This window comes from Mixophyes fleayi, chromosome 2 (genome assembly GCF_038048845.1).
Source record: "Mixophyes fleayi isolate aMixFle1 chromosome 2, aMixFle1.hap1, whole genome shotgun sequence".
In the NCBI taxonomy this organism is placed as follows: Eukaryota; Metazoa; Chordata; class Amphibia; order Anura; family Limnodynastidae; genus Mixophyes; species Mixophyes fleayi.
Genome location: NC_134403.1, coordinates 85,705,320 through 85,723,832, shown reverse-complemented (window position 1 = coordinate 85,723,832; position 18,513 = coordinate 85,705,320). Strand labels below are relative to the sequence as shown.

At 40.1% G+C, this 18,513-nt stretch overlaps 1 protein-coding gene across 1 annotated transcript; it reads right to left on the bottom strand.

Moving 5' to 3' along the window:
• Positions 1-271: 271 nt before the first annotated feature.
• PTGES3 (prostaglandin E synthase 3) lies at positions 272-17,500 on the bottom strand. The gene is made up of 8 exons (XM_075199506.1): positions 17,371-17,500; positions 10,372-10,485; positions 6,570-6,639; positions 4,306-4,404; positions 4,065-4,154; positions 3,888-3,950; positions 1,742-1,766; positions 272-1,628 (listed from the first exon to the last, which is right to left on the bottom strand). Coding segments are annotated over exons 1-8 (483 nt in total). The 5' UTR covers positions 17,373-17,500; the 3' UTR covers positions 272-1,608.
• Positions 17,501-18,513: the final 1,013 nt, after the last annotated feature.

Sequence of the window (18,513 nt, the reverse complement as noted above, 5' to 3'; positions counted from 1 at the left end):
TCATTTAGAACACTTTTGTACATAATTATTTTTTGCTACAACTTTGGGAGAAGAATCACAAACCTTATAAAATTGTATAGTTTTGAGCCTTTGACATCTTCTATTAATCTTGTTTTTACTGCAATTTTGGGTAAAATGTTATCAGGAGTAATTTAATTCAAAGCAAGAAACATGAAAGCATACAAGGCCATGTGAGACTCTGTTAAGCTCACTTGTTACCCAAAAACAGTCATGGCAAGTTTTATTTAAAAAAAATAAAAATAAATCATAATTAGGTCTCTTAATAGTTTATTAGAAATAATGCAGACAATTAAAAAAAATCCCCACCAATTCCAATACAACTTAGGCTTTTTTTCCCCTGATCAAAGAGAAATAAAACAAACAAAACAGAATAGTGTATGTAACATTGTTACGCTTTCCTTTTTAATATATACTGTGACAGTGCAAATACAATTTGGTCTAAATGTACAGACTGATGAGAGAAACAATGTACAGCTGTCTACACTCTTCCAAAGGTAGAAATGCAAAGGGTCAAACATGACCAATTGTACAGGACTCTCAGAGTTAGGAATTGGATGGTCTAATAATTAATGTGCTCACAATCTACATATTTGTTCCTAGAAAATTAAATTTCTAACTATCATTTTCAGGTCACTCGTCTTAAGAGGGAACAGTACTAATTATCCCTCTATTTAGTATCCACAAATACTAAATCATTTGTAGCAGTTCAACCTATATTTATCAAATTACTTTTACTGCTAATTACATATCACAATCTGCTGTGGTGCTATACATTTCTAATATCTATTTGAGAATATCCTAGTGACCAAAACTATCTATACAAAAAAAATGTCTTACACTACAATAAGCAATGAGAAGTGATTCATACCTTATGAACAGTTTTAGCAATAACTTAAGTGATCACCAAGTAATGGGAGCTTCCTCCCAATAATCTGCATGTTAAAATAAGCAATAATGTTCTTTCAAATAGCATGTTACATCTCTCTAGAGATCAGACCCAGAGGGCTCCTGAGTTTGAGAGGATTCTGTTCCTGTGATTTACTAAAGGTATAATTTTCCTCCATCCTGTATAATAAAGTGTGCATGGGAATAAAAAAAATAATCAAAAACACCAAACCAATAACCACCCCACCCCCATACCCAAGTGGGCAGGATAGAGGCAAAGTCAGATCAGTTAAGCTATGGACACATAGGCTTTAGTAAATCAACCCCTCATTACTGAAGCATGTCTTGGTGCCACTTTTAGGTGTGTTGGATTCAGACATCTCTTTTTAGGACGACTAAAGTCACTACTAAGTAAACCATGTGTAAAATGCAAACCTTATATTATAATCATGTGACAATGAGCAAAGAGACATCTCAAATAATCATGTGTGCTCTGTAGCTGTAAAGGTTAAGGGTGTCCTGTACAATTGTAAATCTCTAACCCCCGATAAGCATCATTCGGTGACAATACACGAACAAGGCTGACTGGAAGTACTTAGTTACTGTATTTACAACTTGGGTATCAGCAACGGTTGCAGAGTGTGTTGAAATATTCTTTCCACTAATTCTCCCACCCAGCTCCCAACTCAGGATGTTATGTTCTTACTCCAGGTCAGGCATTTCTGCAAGGGAGAGAGAGTTTATTAATCCAAAAACCTATTTCAAGGTTACTAATATGCAAAATAGTTAAAACTCAGCGACAGAATTAAATAAAAATTACTGCACAAGTACTTACTTTCATCATCGCTGTCTGGTGAATCCTAAAAAGGAAAACAGCAAATTAAAAATGAGAATATACCCAATATGAAACTGTATGCTGTAAATAGGATAACGAATGAAGGCATGCTAATAGAATGCAAAATCTAGAAGACTCTACAATCTATAAGTCAGCAAGTGTTTATTCAAGCATCTAGAACAGGAAGTGTATAGTGTAATACAAATGCTGAAGCAATCAGCTGCTTCTCCTCTCCGTTCAGGAGCTATAGTCACTTATGAGTGTGCGTTTGGAACCAGTATTGATCATGAGATTCAATCTGGTAATGGTGGGGGACCCACATTTAAAAGGGTATGAGGGAAGATAGTAATTGGAAATTTGTGCACAGGCAGGTTTAAAGTTTAACAAATATTAAAACTAATTGCACTCGCCAGTTATACACACAATATAGAATCTGAACGCATTTACTTACACAGGATAAAGACTGCATATTTGCAATCTCCTGCTTCATCCCAGGACTTCTTAAATGTTTTCTGTAGTGTAGGATGTTACTGCCTAAAGATCACAAATGACCACCAGAGATTAACCTCTAGGCTCCCATCTTTGAAACGAGGGTGCCCCTGAGAATGTAGGTGCCAAGTTTGGTGAAATCATGGACTTTAATGACCTTCTCCCACCCCCTGGCTCTTCAGATTTTGCTGTAGTGTAGTGGCTTAGTGCCAGCACAATGGCATCATTTGCCGCCACTTCTATCGGCAACTCACACTCGCCATTCCTGTAGTGTTATTTTTAGATGTTAAATCTCACGAGTACTAATAAGGATGAGTGGGACTTGTCCATAGAATTTGAGAGGTATATGTGGGGGACTAGTCTCACTTGTCCTTTGCAATGAAGGGGTTAACATGCAAAAGCAGAACATCCACATTAGTCTATTCAAATTTCAAGTTTATTTCCATGTTTCCCTACTTCTAATCACTGAATATAATTTTCAGTATTACTACTTGTCAAAAATAAATACAATACTGGATGTACTCGGCCACCCAAAGATTATGAAGCCTGTCTACACTACCATAAGACCCATCCTACCTTCAACCTGCAGATGAACACCTTGTCATTGAAATTCAGATTATATTATGCAGTAAATTTCAATGTACAGGGTAGAAACTAAACTGTGCAACAGTACCCAAGAATAGACCGTTGCACCAGGGATTTTCAGAAAGGCGAATGTCAAATTCCCTTTAGGAATCCAAATGAGTGTTACAGAAATGTGTTTTTGGGAAAAGTACATGGTGAGATGTCACCAATTATTATTGAAGATTTGTACGGCACCACAGTGCTCCGCAGCGCCGTACACTAAGGAAAACTGTACTTACAAGGTAGACAAAATAAATGCAGGCATGAAAAAGAGGGTACAAAGGACCCTGCTCTTTAGAGAGCTTACATTCTAAGTGGAAGAGGGCACAGCTGAAACAAAAGGAACAAGTGTGGCTTAGAGTGGAGAGTGGTGCAGCCGTGAGGGTGCATTAGTGCAAGTAGTGTTATCAGGGATAAGGTCACTTCAATAAAAAAAGAAAAAAAAAAAAGCGTTTAAAGATTTGAAGGCTGTGCAAAAGTCTGATTGAGTGTGATATGGAATTCCATAGGTGGGGGATCAGCCCGGGAGAAGTCTTGTTGGCAGGAGTGAGAAGTGGTTACCAGAGAAAAGACAAGGCACAGGTCAGAGGTAGCTCTAATAGGCCGGGAGGAAGAGTATTTTGATATGAGATTTGAGACGTATGCAGGAGTAGTGTTGTTGAGGGTTTTGTAGGCAAGTGAGTAATTTGAATTTGATTATGGGGGTAACAGGAAGCCAGTGTATGGATTTGCAACTTGGTGCAGCAGATGTGGAGCAGTGAGAGAGAAAGATCAGTCTTGCATTTAGGATGGATTAAAGTGTGAACATATGGGTGTCAGGAATGCCAGATAGGATAGCAGGAGGTTGTTATAGTCAAGACAGGAGATGAGAGAATGAATAAGAGTTTTGGAAGCATGTTGAGTAAGAAAAGGGTGTATTCTGGCAATGTTTTAAGGTGGAGTCGACAGGACTGGGGGAGTCTGGATGTGCGGAATAAAGCAGAGGGACAATGTTGATTGTCAAATGGAATTCTAAAGACCTTTCTAAACTTACATCATCTGCACCATCTACTTCTGGTAAGTCTACATCCTCATCTCCTCCCATGTTGTTCATCATCTGTAGAAAACATAACAGACATTAATATGTATAAGAGCACCACATGTATTGTTGAATATGTGCTGAGTAAGTTCACATTTAATACAGGAAAAGACTACGAGATATTTCACTTACTTCTGAGAAGCGGTCGAAATTGGACAGGTCTTCATCGGAGTCATCTTCCCAATCTTTCCAGTTGTTAAAATCCACACTAAGCCAGTTGAGCTGCAAGAAATGACAGCATTAATTTCTAAATTTCAATGACAATGAACTGCGAAGGATATGAATATAGCCAATATACAAATTTACTCACAGAGCTAATTGCCTTAATTTCTGTACAAACTTGTAAGGGAAAAGACTGACACTCAGAAAATACCTTTGCTTTCTCTTTTGTCAACCTTGGCCATGACTTGCCCGATTCTGCTTTTCGTAAACAACACAGGACAGATCGGTCTGTTCTTTTATGTTTGGACTCCTGTTGAGACAAAATAACATTTTTTTTTTGGAGTACATATCTTGAATTTTTGGAATAAATTCAACAGGTAGAGGCACTAAATGTTACCAAGTACTTTAATACTTTTTTTGTGGAAAGAAATACTGCACAATTGCTAATGGAATCCCCTTCATGTATAGTATTATCTCCTGCTGGACAGCACATTAGGCAGAGACCAAAAACATTTTTTTTCTTAAAAAATTAATAAGGATCAAAATGCAAAAAAATTTGAAAATGGATGAAAATGACAAGGATGCCCAGACATCCCTGATTAAATAAACTGAACACCAAGGGTTGGACACAGAATGTGGCCTGGAGATGATGGAGAGTAGCCCCTAAATCCTAGCAGATAGCAAAACTTGCTGTTGCCACCAGCTTTAAGGTGTTTCTGTTTAGAAAACAAGGATACAGCCATGGGCTTTAAGAAATGGTTCCACGATTGTTGTGCATCCAAGGAGCAAAAAATAGCACTTGCAGCTAAAACTAGTTTGGGTCTATTCTGGGGTACAAAGAAACAGTTTGCACTCATAGCATCCTTCAATATCTTCTCTAGTTAGGAAAAGGCAATAAAAAACAGACATTTTAGAAATACTGTCCAAGTGTGTCACCACTGAATTGTTAAGGATTTTACTTCTAATCTAGCAGAATTAAATTGCCAAGCCCTCCAAGTAGGGGGATGCATTGAAGATATCAGAGGCAAGCTGCATTCTGAGAGTACCATTTTGCAACCCTCTAGAAGCTGTTCTGCCCAAGTATTATGGCTTTAGCCAACCATGCTGCTGCAAAGGCTAACCTAAGCACCAATGCAGAGATGTGGGGGAAAAAAAAAAAAAAAAAGCTTTTGACCTAGATATCCTTAAAACGACACCACATCTGGAAGAGCAATCATGGTCCTAGATGGCTACAAAACAGACAGGCCAGAGCTAGAGATTTCTCATAGCACGAAAACACCCTTAAACAGGCTAGAAATAGTGTGAGTTGTGAAAAATGCTGGTCTGGCTACAACCATTGTCTGACACCAACTCACTAAAAGCAGGTCTGGGGAAAAACTGGGTGGTCGGATCACTTTCTAAAAAGATCTTTGTCTTGTGAGTTCTGAATGTTTATGGACAGAAATCAGAAGACTGACCAGAACCTGTTGTAGGGAGGGTCTGCTAAGTTTTTGAAAGGGCCACAAAATTGTCCATAGCCTTATCATCAGTCTTTTATAGTCTCCATCACTCAAAGAATAGTCCACCACGACCGGTACAAAATTTTCTTCAGGAGCCTAAACTATGTGGAAGGGAGATGTTTGCATTTCAGGGAATGAAGCGCTTGCAGATCTTCAACATTATGCAAAAGAATCATTAGGCTTAATACCCGTGTCTCGCTCCAATGCTGAGGTAGGAGATTTCCTGAAGGAACTGGGGAAGTAACCTAGGCAGGTTCCAGGAGAGAACGGTCAGAGACGTTCTTGAACATCGATATCAGGAAACGTCATGACTGTACACCAGAAAAAAGGCCACCCTACCACTCTCTAAAGTGAGCATCTAGTCATCCCCCAAGGCTTGCTAGAGAGTAGAAAAGAAAAACACTTATCCCTGGACTGCACCTTCTCAGGACAGTCCACATCAGTTAGGTAAACAATTTCCTCTGGGAGGATTGGACTGATGAATGGTGGACTACCAGACTGCTGTGGCAGACTAAAGGCAATCTGGAGGCTGAAGCACTGGGAGATAGACTATAGCAGGTACAGGATCCTGTAAAACTGCAGTCTCACTGACCACATAGGAGCTACTGTTACACAGTACTCCTACTATTTGTCATCCATGTCATGTATTGGTCCCTGCACTTTTCCAGCAGGAGTCTGCAGGGGTTACCCTGAGGCTCGCACTCCTGAAGGCTCCACCTCAGCATTATGACCCCGAACTAAACTAATGTACTCCAAGCGCATTTGGTCATGATGCGAGCGGTGGACCTCGCAGTCTTGAAGTGATTAAAGTGATGTACAGTGACTCAGTTTCATTGTTAAATGCAGTATATTTAGTAAATTATTGTGCAATGATGTATGAGAATCCAAATGAAAAACCAGTAACATGTGTTTGATATACAATAAATCAAAGAAAAACAAAGACCAACAGTAGAAATTTAAATTTAAAAGAACTTACATTGGGGTCAATAGATTGATACAGATCAACTTCATTTAAGTTTTTAAGACTATCGACTCCTCCCAGACAACTGCAAAATAGAGTTAAAATAGAATTAATAACATGTCTTGTGCTAAAATCAAACTGACAATAAGCGGATATAAATAACTTTCACTAAGAGGGCTCTGAACCTGCACCACATACAATACTTTGTAAGAAACAATTCCATCTTCTATAAAAATAGACACTCTTAAAGAAGAAATAAAAAAAAACCAGTAAACATTCATTTGTTTTCACTTTAATGAAACCTACACAAGTAAATTTGATTACCTGCCTCTGCTCTTATGGCTGTGTGAGGACTTTTATAAAAATATGATGACTTTCAGAGTTATCAACAGGCTTCTCTGTTATCTAGAACTGTTGGTGGTTTCTCAACACTTGGAGCATAATGTCGAAAAATATACTTAAATTAAAATGACACCACACTGTCCCTGATATTCTTTCCCTCATTAAATGGTTTAGGAGAGCAATACATAGTAGCTAAAGGTGGAAACACTTGGCGATCACGTCTATTTGTATGACATGAACAGCAGCAATTTATTTTCACTTTCTGGTTTTGGATTATGTTAACTACGGCCTTCCCTTGCACATGAATGGGAAATTCATGGTGACACGCCATTGGCACAGTTAATATTGCTGGACCAATGGAGCCTTTTATTCACATCCCAAAAAATGGGAAGTATATTTTATCATATCGAAACAAACGCCATACAAAACTTAAGTATTTGGGGGAAGTCATTCTTAATCTCCCCATTACTAGAGATCTGCACACTAATAATCAAGTCAATGCCACTCCTCTTGGCAAGCTTTGTTATTAAGTTAACTCTGTTTTCTGCTCAGTGTGTATTACTGCAACACTCATCAGCAATTCACATTTCAGGTAAAAAGTGAAATTGGGGAAAATTATTTTAGGCTAAAAACGATGAACATGCAGTAGGACAAGTCTTTATCATCACATTAATACTTGTTCCTGTATGCCAGTGTTTCCCAAACGTTTTAGTGTTCGGACAGTTGCTATGCATTATGTTGGCAATAAATAAAACAATTTTTTTGTGTGGAATTAAAATTACTGCATGAATTGTAACTACAGCGCATGATCCCCCATATATGCAGAACAATGTAGTAAATATTTAAATCATAGGCTTACCGGTTCTGGTAGTGCAAATAAAGAGCATAATCTATGAATGGCAATTTCTACAATATGGATTAATGAGATATTTGGCAAAAAATAGCAACACCAATCAAGAGGAAAGAAACTAACAATGAGATTGCAAGGGAAGGCACAGGAACAGCAGTGATCTGTTTAACAGTTTGCATAGAGGTTTTCATGACCACATTGTGGGGTGGTTACAATGTTTAATCATGAACATCAATAAGAACGTATGTATGTATGTATGTATGTATGTATGTATGTACGTACGTACGTACTTTAGAAGTGCTTCAATTTTACATACATAAAAGGTTATTTTTATATTAAGGTTGTATTTCATTGGTTTGTTTTACCCCCTCCCCTTTAGGGAGTAGCCCTTGTGGGATAACACGGTTACCCACAGCAAATCTATGTGCAAGAACACACTTAGCTGTGTAATCTCAAAAGGCCAATATTTACAACAGAGCAACTCCTCAAAAATGACACATGGATAACACCTAATAGGATGCGCATAAGTCATGTTTTATTCAGACCAAAGTGGTTAGGAGCAAACATGAGAGCGGCTCAAAGGCACATCAGATCCACAGGCAAGACATTCAGTGTAATGGGTAACAAGCGGAGTAAACCAGCATCAGTTGAAGTGGCTACTCTAGATCCTTGCTGAATAAAGCTGATGAGGAGGCAGTAAACCTAAGCCTCCTCCCACAGGAAGAGTATGAAGGCAGTAACCCAATGACATGTTGAGTGCTGAGATACTGCAAGAGGCACAACAGTACTACAAAGAATAGTGCAACACACACACACACAAAGGAAGTTGGGCCACAAATTAATTTGCAACACTTACAAAAGGATTTTAAAATGTAATATAATCCACAATAATTAGACATAAAAATATCTATAATTATTGAAAAAAATAGAAATTGTAGGACTTTAAAATTGATTGACTTCATGATTTTATCTGTCAAATAAATACACGACTCCAGTAGTTAAGAGATGAATGAAAACGAAGACACACATATCTATATATAAAATCTCTCCAAGCTCTTATATAGTTTATCAAAGATATTTAAGACTACCAATATTACAAGCACCTGTAAAGATATGTGATCAACAATTAAAATATAAATATTTGAGATCCATGACATGATTTAATCTATTTTTCAAAATGAAACCAGGTGGGATCCATCATTTTTTTTTTTTTAAAATATATTTGTTGCAGCTTAATTAAAACAAATATAACAGTTGATCACTGGTTTATCTCATACATACACTTCATTTTTATTGACTTTTCATGCATCCACACTCATCTGTATAAGGATTAAGTAACTTTGTATTTGTGATGCACATATCATAGGAGCAGAATTCCAGTTATGCGATTCATTTCATGAATTATTGGGAGTTGTAAAATCATCTTGTAAGTGTTGCCTATGTTTCCACATGCTGCTTTCGATGTTAGGAGGTGTAAGGAGCACCAGCTTTAATTCTCATAGGTCCAGTGAGTAGCCACTCCACATGCTGCTGGATTACACTGCTCATCAGGCATTACAAAAAGGTTCTTAACTAGGGATGCAATGCCCCTTTTATTGGCCTGGTTGAAATGCCAACCCTTTTCAATTTTGTTTTAAAAAAATAAAATAGAAGGGTTAATGCAGGATTTTCACCCGATTATAGTGCCAATCACATGATAAACAACTGTTAGGTTCGATACAGCATTAGTGTGTATGCTTTCACGAAACCAAAGTACATTGTATCGTTTTATTAGATTTTTTATAACTGGACTAAAAATCTCTATAAACAATGGAATGATGTCAGGCAAATTCTGAAGTGTGTATGTACTCATGACAGTCTTTCTGCCAATTCTGCCGATAGTTCCTCCAACAGTGACAACCTTTGTGGGCGTGCATATTTAAATTCATGACGTTGTCTCCCACGTGCTGTGTGGTCTCAATGTAAAGCACATGGAAATAGTGATCTTTTCATAGCAAATCAATAAATCTTTTTTAACATGCTCTATATGTAATCTATGTGTTCCTGTACGCAAGTGTATACAACATGTATGCACTCACGACCAGCAGTTTACAGAGTCACCATCTTTTCAAATGGCCATGACAGATGAAGAGCACAGATCTGAAGGTAAATCATGTAAGTGTGTACACATGAATTTTCATGCTGATTGGCACATTCAGTCATCGGTAAAATCGTTAAAGATCAGGAGAAATTTTCTGTAATGTGTACCTAGCTTAAGAGTCAAAGGTCTGAAGCTCTCTCTCCATCAGAGAAATTCAACAACATTGCAGACCTACTTCCTGCTTGCACCCTTTAGAAATAAAGAAGATGGACAAGCAAGCTGATCATTTGAGTCTGCAGTTTTATGCCAGGCTGACAACCCATCAGCTAACCATTGCTATGAATAACGACATTACTACAAGCACAACATTTCATTATAATCCTGCAGAATGGGGGAAGAAGCAGTGGTTAAGGCAATCCAGGGGGGCTCGAAAGAAAAAATAAAAATAAAAGTGTTAATGTTTTGAGATGCCTTAATACTGTCACTTATTAGTCATAAAACTCATTCATTGCAATGTTTCAGCACTAATTACCTGAAGCACTTACCTGAATGTTAGTTTATCTTTTCCAAAGTCTACTTTAACTTCTTTGCTGTCCTCAACACAGAATTCAATGAAGACATAATCCCTCCTATCGTACCACTTTGCAGATGCTGGCTGCCTGTAAAGAAAATGTGTATTACAATTAAACAAAAAAACAAAACAAAAAACTAGCGATAACCCAATTGTAAAACACAACAGAATGTTGGCGTTATATAAATAAAGGCTGATTTAAAAGAAGCAATCCCACACAAGTTTTCACCCTTATTTAAATAGCAAATCAAGTACCCTTTAAGCATGCATCCAATAATCTTTGTTATTAGCTATACTCCTAAAGATCATTAGCTCATTTTCAATTTCTCCCTGGACAGCAAAGTATGGCTACCACATGGTCACATCTCAGCATATCATGTGATGGCAGAGGGGAAGGAGGAGTGGGAAGATGTCAGTGCACAGACAAAATATGGACTCTGTTAGCCAGTCTGCTACACAGAATGAAACTGGTCAGCATGCCATGGGAAGGCAGAAGGGGAGAGGGAGGTTGAAGATCCAGAGCCTATCTGCCCAGTACATCATATGCCATGTGACTGTTTGCCATGGTAGTCCCAAACACTTTGCAGAATTATAAGTCATCAATTGCGGCCTGAAGAAACAAACCAATCCAAAATTGTAATTATCAACATACTTCTGATAACCTGCCAGTGATTTGTTAATAAAAACAAACACAAAACCCTCACTTTTTCAATCCGATTACGGTTTTAAAAAGAATAATTAAAGGAGAGCATCAAAAGAGCCAGGTACAGTACATACTGTGACAGTGTCACTGCTGTACATAAAGGGACAGCCCATCCCATCTCAAGTGCGGTTTAAACGATAGGTACATTTATAAACACCTCCTCCAAAAGGTTTAAAATCCCTTTAAGTGCTATATGGTGTATTAAGTGTAACCTTTGAAAATGATGTTTGGTGCAAGTTGTGCAAATGATTATGTCTATTAAAATAGCTTATTAAATCTTCTAAAAGGGAAACATATTTATTTAATTAAAACAGAAATTAAAGCCATTTTTCCCAGACTATATTAAAATAAAAATTTAACAAGCAATAACTGTTCTTTCCTGGAAGAAAAAACCCACCACCCAAATACCTTGCAGACAAAAATCAATAAAATATGTCAGTAGAGAGAACAGGAAGTTAAGCGCAATAAATATGACTAAGCAGTTGCATGCAAACTTTACCATGGTGCAGTTCATCAAATGTCTTGATGAACTGCAAATTGCCCATGGAGAGACAAATGCTGACTGCAATAATGACAACCAGACTTGTAATGCAGTGTCAGACGCTCCAGGCAGTGAAAGCGCTTTTGCCTGCCACTTCCATTGGAAGCTGCCCGGCACCCACCATAATTTCACTTCAGGCCAGTTGGCACAAGCAACAAATATCCCCTCCCCTATAAACAAAGTAACCAACAGCAGCAATATTACTGCTAGTGATAACATGTACAATACAATTTGCTTTTTAACACAGCAAATTGCTCTGCAATCAATTAGAGTCAAACCTGCCACATACCCCCTTTCTCCCAAGGAAACTGCAGTATATTGTGTTGGCTATTTTTACATGTTCTCAAATGTCCCATTTGCAAGGTTATCCTAGAGCATTTTAGTGGGTTAATTTAGTGAATCATGTGCCTCTTATTCCATTCAACTTGCCCTTTGTGTGCCGGAGCCCACTCCTTATATAATAGAGCCCTCTCAGCAAGAGGATGCTTACCAAACCACTAGTAGAAGCCCCATGGTTACTTGCTTAATCTCTAACAGGGGAGGTGTGGAATTATTCAAGGTTTTAAATGGATCTGTACTAAGTGGGAAAGGGAGATTCTGTGATACCTGATTAGGATGTGCAGTTCTATCATGATTGAGTGCGCCGAGGTCCTTTCAGGTTGGATCACACAAAAAAATTACAGAAAAGTACATCACGTGGCCAGGAACCTAGGTCCCATGTGTCTGGGAGACGTGAAGGGAGTGCCGGGGGTAAATGTAATCAAGCTACGAGGTTATGGCAGGTTTGAAAAGTGGAGATATTGCCTATAGCAACTAATCAGATTCTAGCTATTTTGTAGAATGCACTAAATAAATAACTAGAATCTGATTGGTTGCTATAGGCAACATTTCCATTTTTCAAACCCGCAGCTTGATATATTTACCCCCAGATCTTCAAGTGGGCTAGCGAGAGCTTTGACTTTCACACTAGAGCAGAGCCACCAAGCACTGTTTACAAAATTATAATACAAAGGCCTACAATTTTTCCATTTTACCATTTAGATGGCCAGTGGCGCTCTGACAGAGACTGGACTTTTCAGAGCTGAAGTTCCAATGAATACAAATCCAGTATAAGCCCTCCAGTGTGCATTTTGTGAGCCATTTATACCTTTATTATATATCAATTTTGAGGGTCCGTCGAACTAAATAAATCCATTTATTTCCTAGGCGCAGTGTCGTGCGCCGAAACATGTCCTATAACACTGGATCAACTGGTGCCGGCAATAGGAGTCTCTAACCTTTTAAGTCCCCCATGATTTTACAAAAAACAAAGCAAAACCCTAAATAAAATATTTTTAAAATGTTTGGGAATAAATCCAAGAAGGTTATAATACTAGGAAGAATCTTCTTCCAATATGCTACTGGAAGAAAACAATGTCCTGAAATGAATCCAAAAAAAAAATACATACTAAACATCACCTGTGTAAGTTTTCTTTTGGCCACAACCCTGAGATAACAAATAGTTTTCAACTTTGGAAGAATTTTACTAAATAATTTCCCTTACCAATCTTTCTTTGGTGTCGTTCCCGTGACACACATTTGCTGTAATTAGTAGTCACATCATTTATATATTACTTGACCTTCTGTTGATCCACTTACGCACTTGCTCGGCTCTCTTCGTAGCAGGAGAGATCTGTTTCAGTGGCTCCAATTGAAAGCTTTAGAGCTGCTGTGCTGGATCTCCCCTGCTACATAGAACACCAAATTATCATTGTTTAATGAAGTCATTTAGTAACAAATTAAAATTAAGCATAAAAGCCCTTTAATGTAAACAAAATCAAGAAAAAAAAAAATATATATACGTCCACCATAAGCTCTCTCTCCTCTGCAGCAGGATGCAATCTCAAGAGGCAGGTGCTTCCCTAATCAAGCAGAAAGCAACAGATCGGCAAGGTTTCTTTGCCGGAGTGCAGTATGGATTGGTATCTTCATATATAGGGACCAGGCAAGTAATGACATGGCATCTCACATCCCATCAGGACAATGTCCTTAATATGTGGGAGGGCTTGAAGCTATCATCAGCTATTTATATAGCGCCACTAATTCCACAGCGCTGTAGAGAGAGCTCACTCATCAGTCCCATTGGAGCTTACAGTCTAAGGGGGGAATTCAAATGGCCATGCGCACTATTACCGTTATTACAGTAGTTTTAACGCCGACAGGGTCAATATTACCGCAATAGCGGCAATACGTTTAACGCGGCAGTACTTCGGGGGGGGGGGGGGGGGGGGGGGGGATTGAACTCCCCCCTAAATTCCCCAACATATCTACGAGAGGTGAGATAACACCTTATACAGCAGATAGACAACCTACTACAATAAAAATCTTAGTGCTAACTCCAATAGACTGAATTGATGAAAGGATAAGAAAAAGGTCCAAGAATTATACCCCAGATAGGAAAAAAGCAGGCCCAGTTTGAATTATTGAGCTCAGTATTGTGCTCTTTATTTCAGTCTTACACATAGAAGACAATTATAGTACATAAAAAGGTGACATAAGGGCTGGAACATAACTGCACACATATCTAATAAAGGATTGCAAATGTATCCTCTGGTGTAGTACCCTCCTCATTTAAACATGCTCTTATCTCCTATCCTCAAAAAACCCAATCTCGACCCCACCTCTTGCTAATTATCGCCCTATCTCTTCTCCCCTATGCCTCCAAATTACTTGAGTGAATTGTCTGCAGCCGCCTAACCAGGCACCTCTCGGACAATTCCCTCCTTGACTCTCTCCAATCCGGCTACCGCCCCCTCCATTCTACCGAAACTGCCCTGGCCAAGGTCACTAATGATCTCCTATCAGCCAAATCCAATGGTCACTTCTCCGTACTCATCCTCCTTGACCTCTCCTCAGCCTTTGACACCGTGGACCACCCCCTCCTGCTGCAAACTCTTCTCTCTCTCTGCCTCTCTGGTTCTGTCCACGCCTGGTTCACCTCATACCACCTCGCTAATCGCTCCTTCTCTGTATCAACATCTGGTTCTTCCTCCTCCCCCTACCCTCTCCCTGTGGGAGTCCCGCAGGGCTCTGTTCTTGGCCCTCTACTCTTTTCGCTCTATACTTCCTCCCTTGGTGCTCTCATCTCCTCCTTTGGGCTTCAGTATCACCTTTATGCTGACGACATTCAACTCTACATCTCTTCTCCTGATCTTTCCTCCACCCTCCTCGCTCGGGTATCTGACTGCCTCTCTGCCATCTCCTCCTGGATGTCTGAGCACTCTCAAAATCAATATCTCTAAAACTGAACTCATTGTCTTCCTCTGCCCAGACACCATGACCTCTCTATTGTCATCAACAACACCATCATCATCTCCTCTGTCACCCAACTCCGCTGCCTGGGTGTCACCCTCGACTCCTCTCTCTCTTTTGCCCCCCCACAGTCATTCCCTTGCCCAAGCCTGTCGATTCCAACAACGCAACATCACCCGGATCCGTCCCTTTCACTCTCAGGAAGCCACAAAAATTATCATCCACGCACTCATCATCTCCCGCCTCGATTATTGTAACCTCCTCCTCACTGGCCTCCCCCACTACAGTCTCTCCCCCCTCCGCTCTATACTCAATGCGGCCACAAGGCTCATCTTCCTCTCACGCCGCTCCTCCTCTGCCTCCCCTCTCTGCCTTGCTTTAAACTGGCTCCGCTTCCCCTACAGAATTCTTTTCAAACTCCTCACCACCACTTACAAGGCTCTCTCCCACTGTACTGCCCCTTATATCTCTAACCTCCTCTCCATGCACACTCCTGCCCTCGGCCACCGCCTCTTCCCACTCCAGAATCCAAGACTTTTCCCGTGCAGCCCCCTTCTCTGGAACGACCTCCCTCGTTCCATCTGTCTCTCCTACTCTGTGCTCCTTCAAACGTGCACTCAAAACTCACCTCTTCCTCAAAGCCTACCAACCATCTACTTAACCCCCATCTCCTCCGCTCATTCTCCCTTCTCTCCCCTTGCCTCAACTGGCTCCTCTTGTGCCTGGTCTGTTTACCCTCCCTTAGGATGTAAGCTCGCATGAGCAGTGCCCTCTTCCCTCCTGTCTCACCTATTCTTCTGCTCCGTCGTAGCTTGCCTGGAGTTTCTGAAATATTGGTACTTTTTGTTTATTGTTCTATATGGTTTCACCCTGTATAGTTTACTGTTTATACTGTGTGCGGCGCTGCGGAAACCTTGTGGCGTCCAAGAAATAAATGATAATAATAGTTGCATAACTCTGCACTTCTACTAAAAAAAGTCTAACCATACGATGTGAAAATTAGGCCTTCTTTGGATTAACACACACAGGGCAGATTCATATCGCCACCGTGATGCATCTCCGCAACAGTCCGGAGAAATCACCTTTATGTTTGACTGAAATGACCGCTCATTTTTTTGAATTGAGTATGACCCTATATGTTTATCCACAATTACTGTATAAATTCTAATATTTCACCATTTTAGCTTTAGTATTTTAATAGAGTAAAAATGCTAATGATTGTTAAGTTTGGACGGGCGTAGGATTTACGCTAGAGTGCCAGTGCTTTATGAAGAGATCACATCTGGTAGGAGTGCTTCAAGTAAGGATAATACTTTCTGTTGTGAGGGGTAATACTTTACTTTTTAAAAAATCTACAGTGGAATGTCAGGTTAACACTATTTTACCTTCATGGTGTCTTTCGATTTTACTGTTTAATGGCCCTTTAAGATAAATCAAGCATACACAGAAACGAAACTTATTAGAATTGTTAAAACCGCACACTAATACACTTGTTTCCAATTATCAAACTTGGATAACTATAGCTCTTTAAAACTAAACTGTGCTGTTCAAAGCTTTCTTTGTGCCATACACAGATTGTAGGACTTGCTAGGAAAAAAAACTGCATGTGTTGATACCTGTAAAAATAAATGAATATTCTACAAAGCAAATCTTGCCATGTGGCTGTAACACACCTATTACAACAAGGAAATTGTACATGAGGCGAGGCACTGACTATCAAACATATTACATGAAACATTTTTTTTATTTTTTTCCCAGTGGATCGTTTCCATTAGAAATAGCATTTATTCCTTAAGAGCACACAACAAAGACACAGCTTTTAAACAACGGTGAAAAACCAAAACATTCATTTTTGGAATTACCAGTGTCATTTCATGGCGATTTTTATTCAGACCCAAGATCATAACTGCACATGGTTTTGGTTACAACATAATGCATGGTACTAAGTGACAGACTTGTTAACTACAAAACGAAAGGAGACGGGAGACAATTACCCTGCCCCCCTCCCCCCTGCAAGCCGGTGCAGGGGAGGCAGGTGACATACACCTGAGCTGCCTCTTCCTCTCCGCCATGCCACAGGTGACTCGGCAGAAAACGAGGTGCGCGTTGAAATGAATGGGTATGTAAGCGGATTACACGCTCGGCGGATCCGGCCTGACAGAAGCTTCTGGAGAGAAGGGCCAGGGTGCCTGGGAGAGGGAGCGGCTCCCTCCACCACCGTCCAGCCCCATCGTGCCTCCGGCAGGAGGGAGCCGCTCTGCACCGTGTGGGAGGCCAGGATCCGCCAGGCTGTGCCGTGAGGGGAGTGCACGCCGGGCCAGCCCCTCCGGTACATCAGGTGTGGCGCCCCACCTCCCAGCAGAAAGAAACCAAGGCTACCAAACACACAGAACGTTCCCCACGGACAGTGACCCGATCCCGTGACGCCGGTTACTCACATGTTGTTGCGGTTCTCCCGGCTCTCCGCACACGCTCCACGCTGCTTCTCTCGTCGTGTCCGCCGCACGCTGCTATGCTCCACCCCGCGCTCTCCCGGGCCTGGGTGACGTCACGTGACGGCGGGTGGAGACAGGCCTCGAGCTCATTCTGGATGGAGGAAGCGCGCGCAGTCTCGCGGCAACACAAAAGAGGATGGGAGGTAGCGAAAGAGCGCGCGATGCCGTCGCGCCCCTTAACGGCCGCTGGGTTATAAGGTCACTCTCCTCCTACAATGGGCTCTTCAATGTACGTTCTCGTCTCTGATAATGACTTATGCTAGTACAGTCTCCATTATCACACTGCTACATGTCTGACGTGTACACGGTACTTATGCCGCTTGAGGCTTTGCAGCTGTGGCACTACAAATGCCTGCTGCTATTTAGCTTGGGGATGCTGGGATCTGTAGTTCTATAAAAGCTGGAGCGTGATAGGATACCTGCATAGTAAGATTGGAAAATATAGAAACCCACCAGGTTAAACAGTATGTAGTTGCACATTCAGCCTTACAGGGGTAGAAATACCTTAATGACTAATAGTGGTGTATATATATATATATATATATATCTATCTATATATATATATATATATATATATATATCTATATATATATATATATATATATCTCCATATCTCCACCATATTATTCTTTAAAATAAAAAAAACCCGGGCTGAACACTTTAATATTCATCCCTTGCTCATCCATGTGTATAATTTATCAGTCAAATTATTAGATGAATGGGCTGATCTTGTAGCAGGATGTGACCTATATACTTGTTTGATGATGTCAGTGAAGAACAAGCATCATGTTACAGGGTCATTTGCAGGTGATTAGAGGAATGTAGACAAGCAATAAGACAAAGGCTGAGAGTTAGTGGAAGGAGCAAAGTCCCCCAACAGCAGAGTAGTCTCACTCATACAGGACGATTGTGCCGTCAAATACACCTTTGTATGAAACATGAATTTATTAAATTCTATTAGTGAACATGTAATAAATTCCATAGCTTAACCACTCTTACAGTAAAAGAAACCCTTACTTTAACCTTTGCATACTCTACATATATACCAGATATATAGCAAACATCCTGATATGTAAAAGTCTATGG

Excerpts from the sequence above, each read along its gene's own strand:
- PTGES3 (XM_075199506.1), bottom strand. Across the intron at positions 6,640-10,371 it reads AAAGATAAACTAACATTCAG|TTGTCTGGGAGGAGTCGATA; the intron begins GTAAGTGCTTCA and ends TCTATTTTGCAG. Across the intron at positions 1,767-3,887 it reads AAGTAGATGGTGCAGATGAT|GATTCACCAGACAGCGATGA; the intron begins GTAAGTTTAGAA and ends TTTCCTTTTTAG.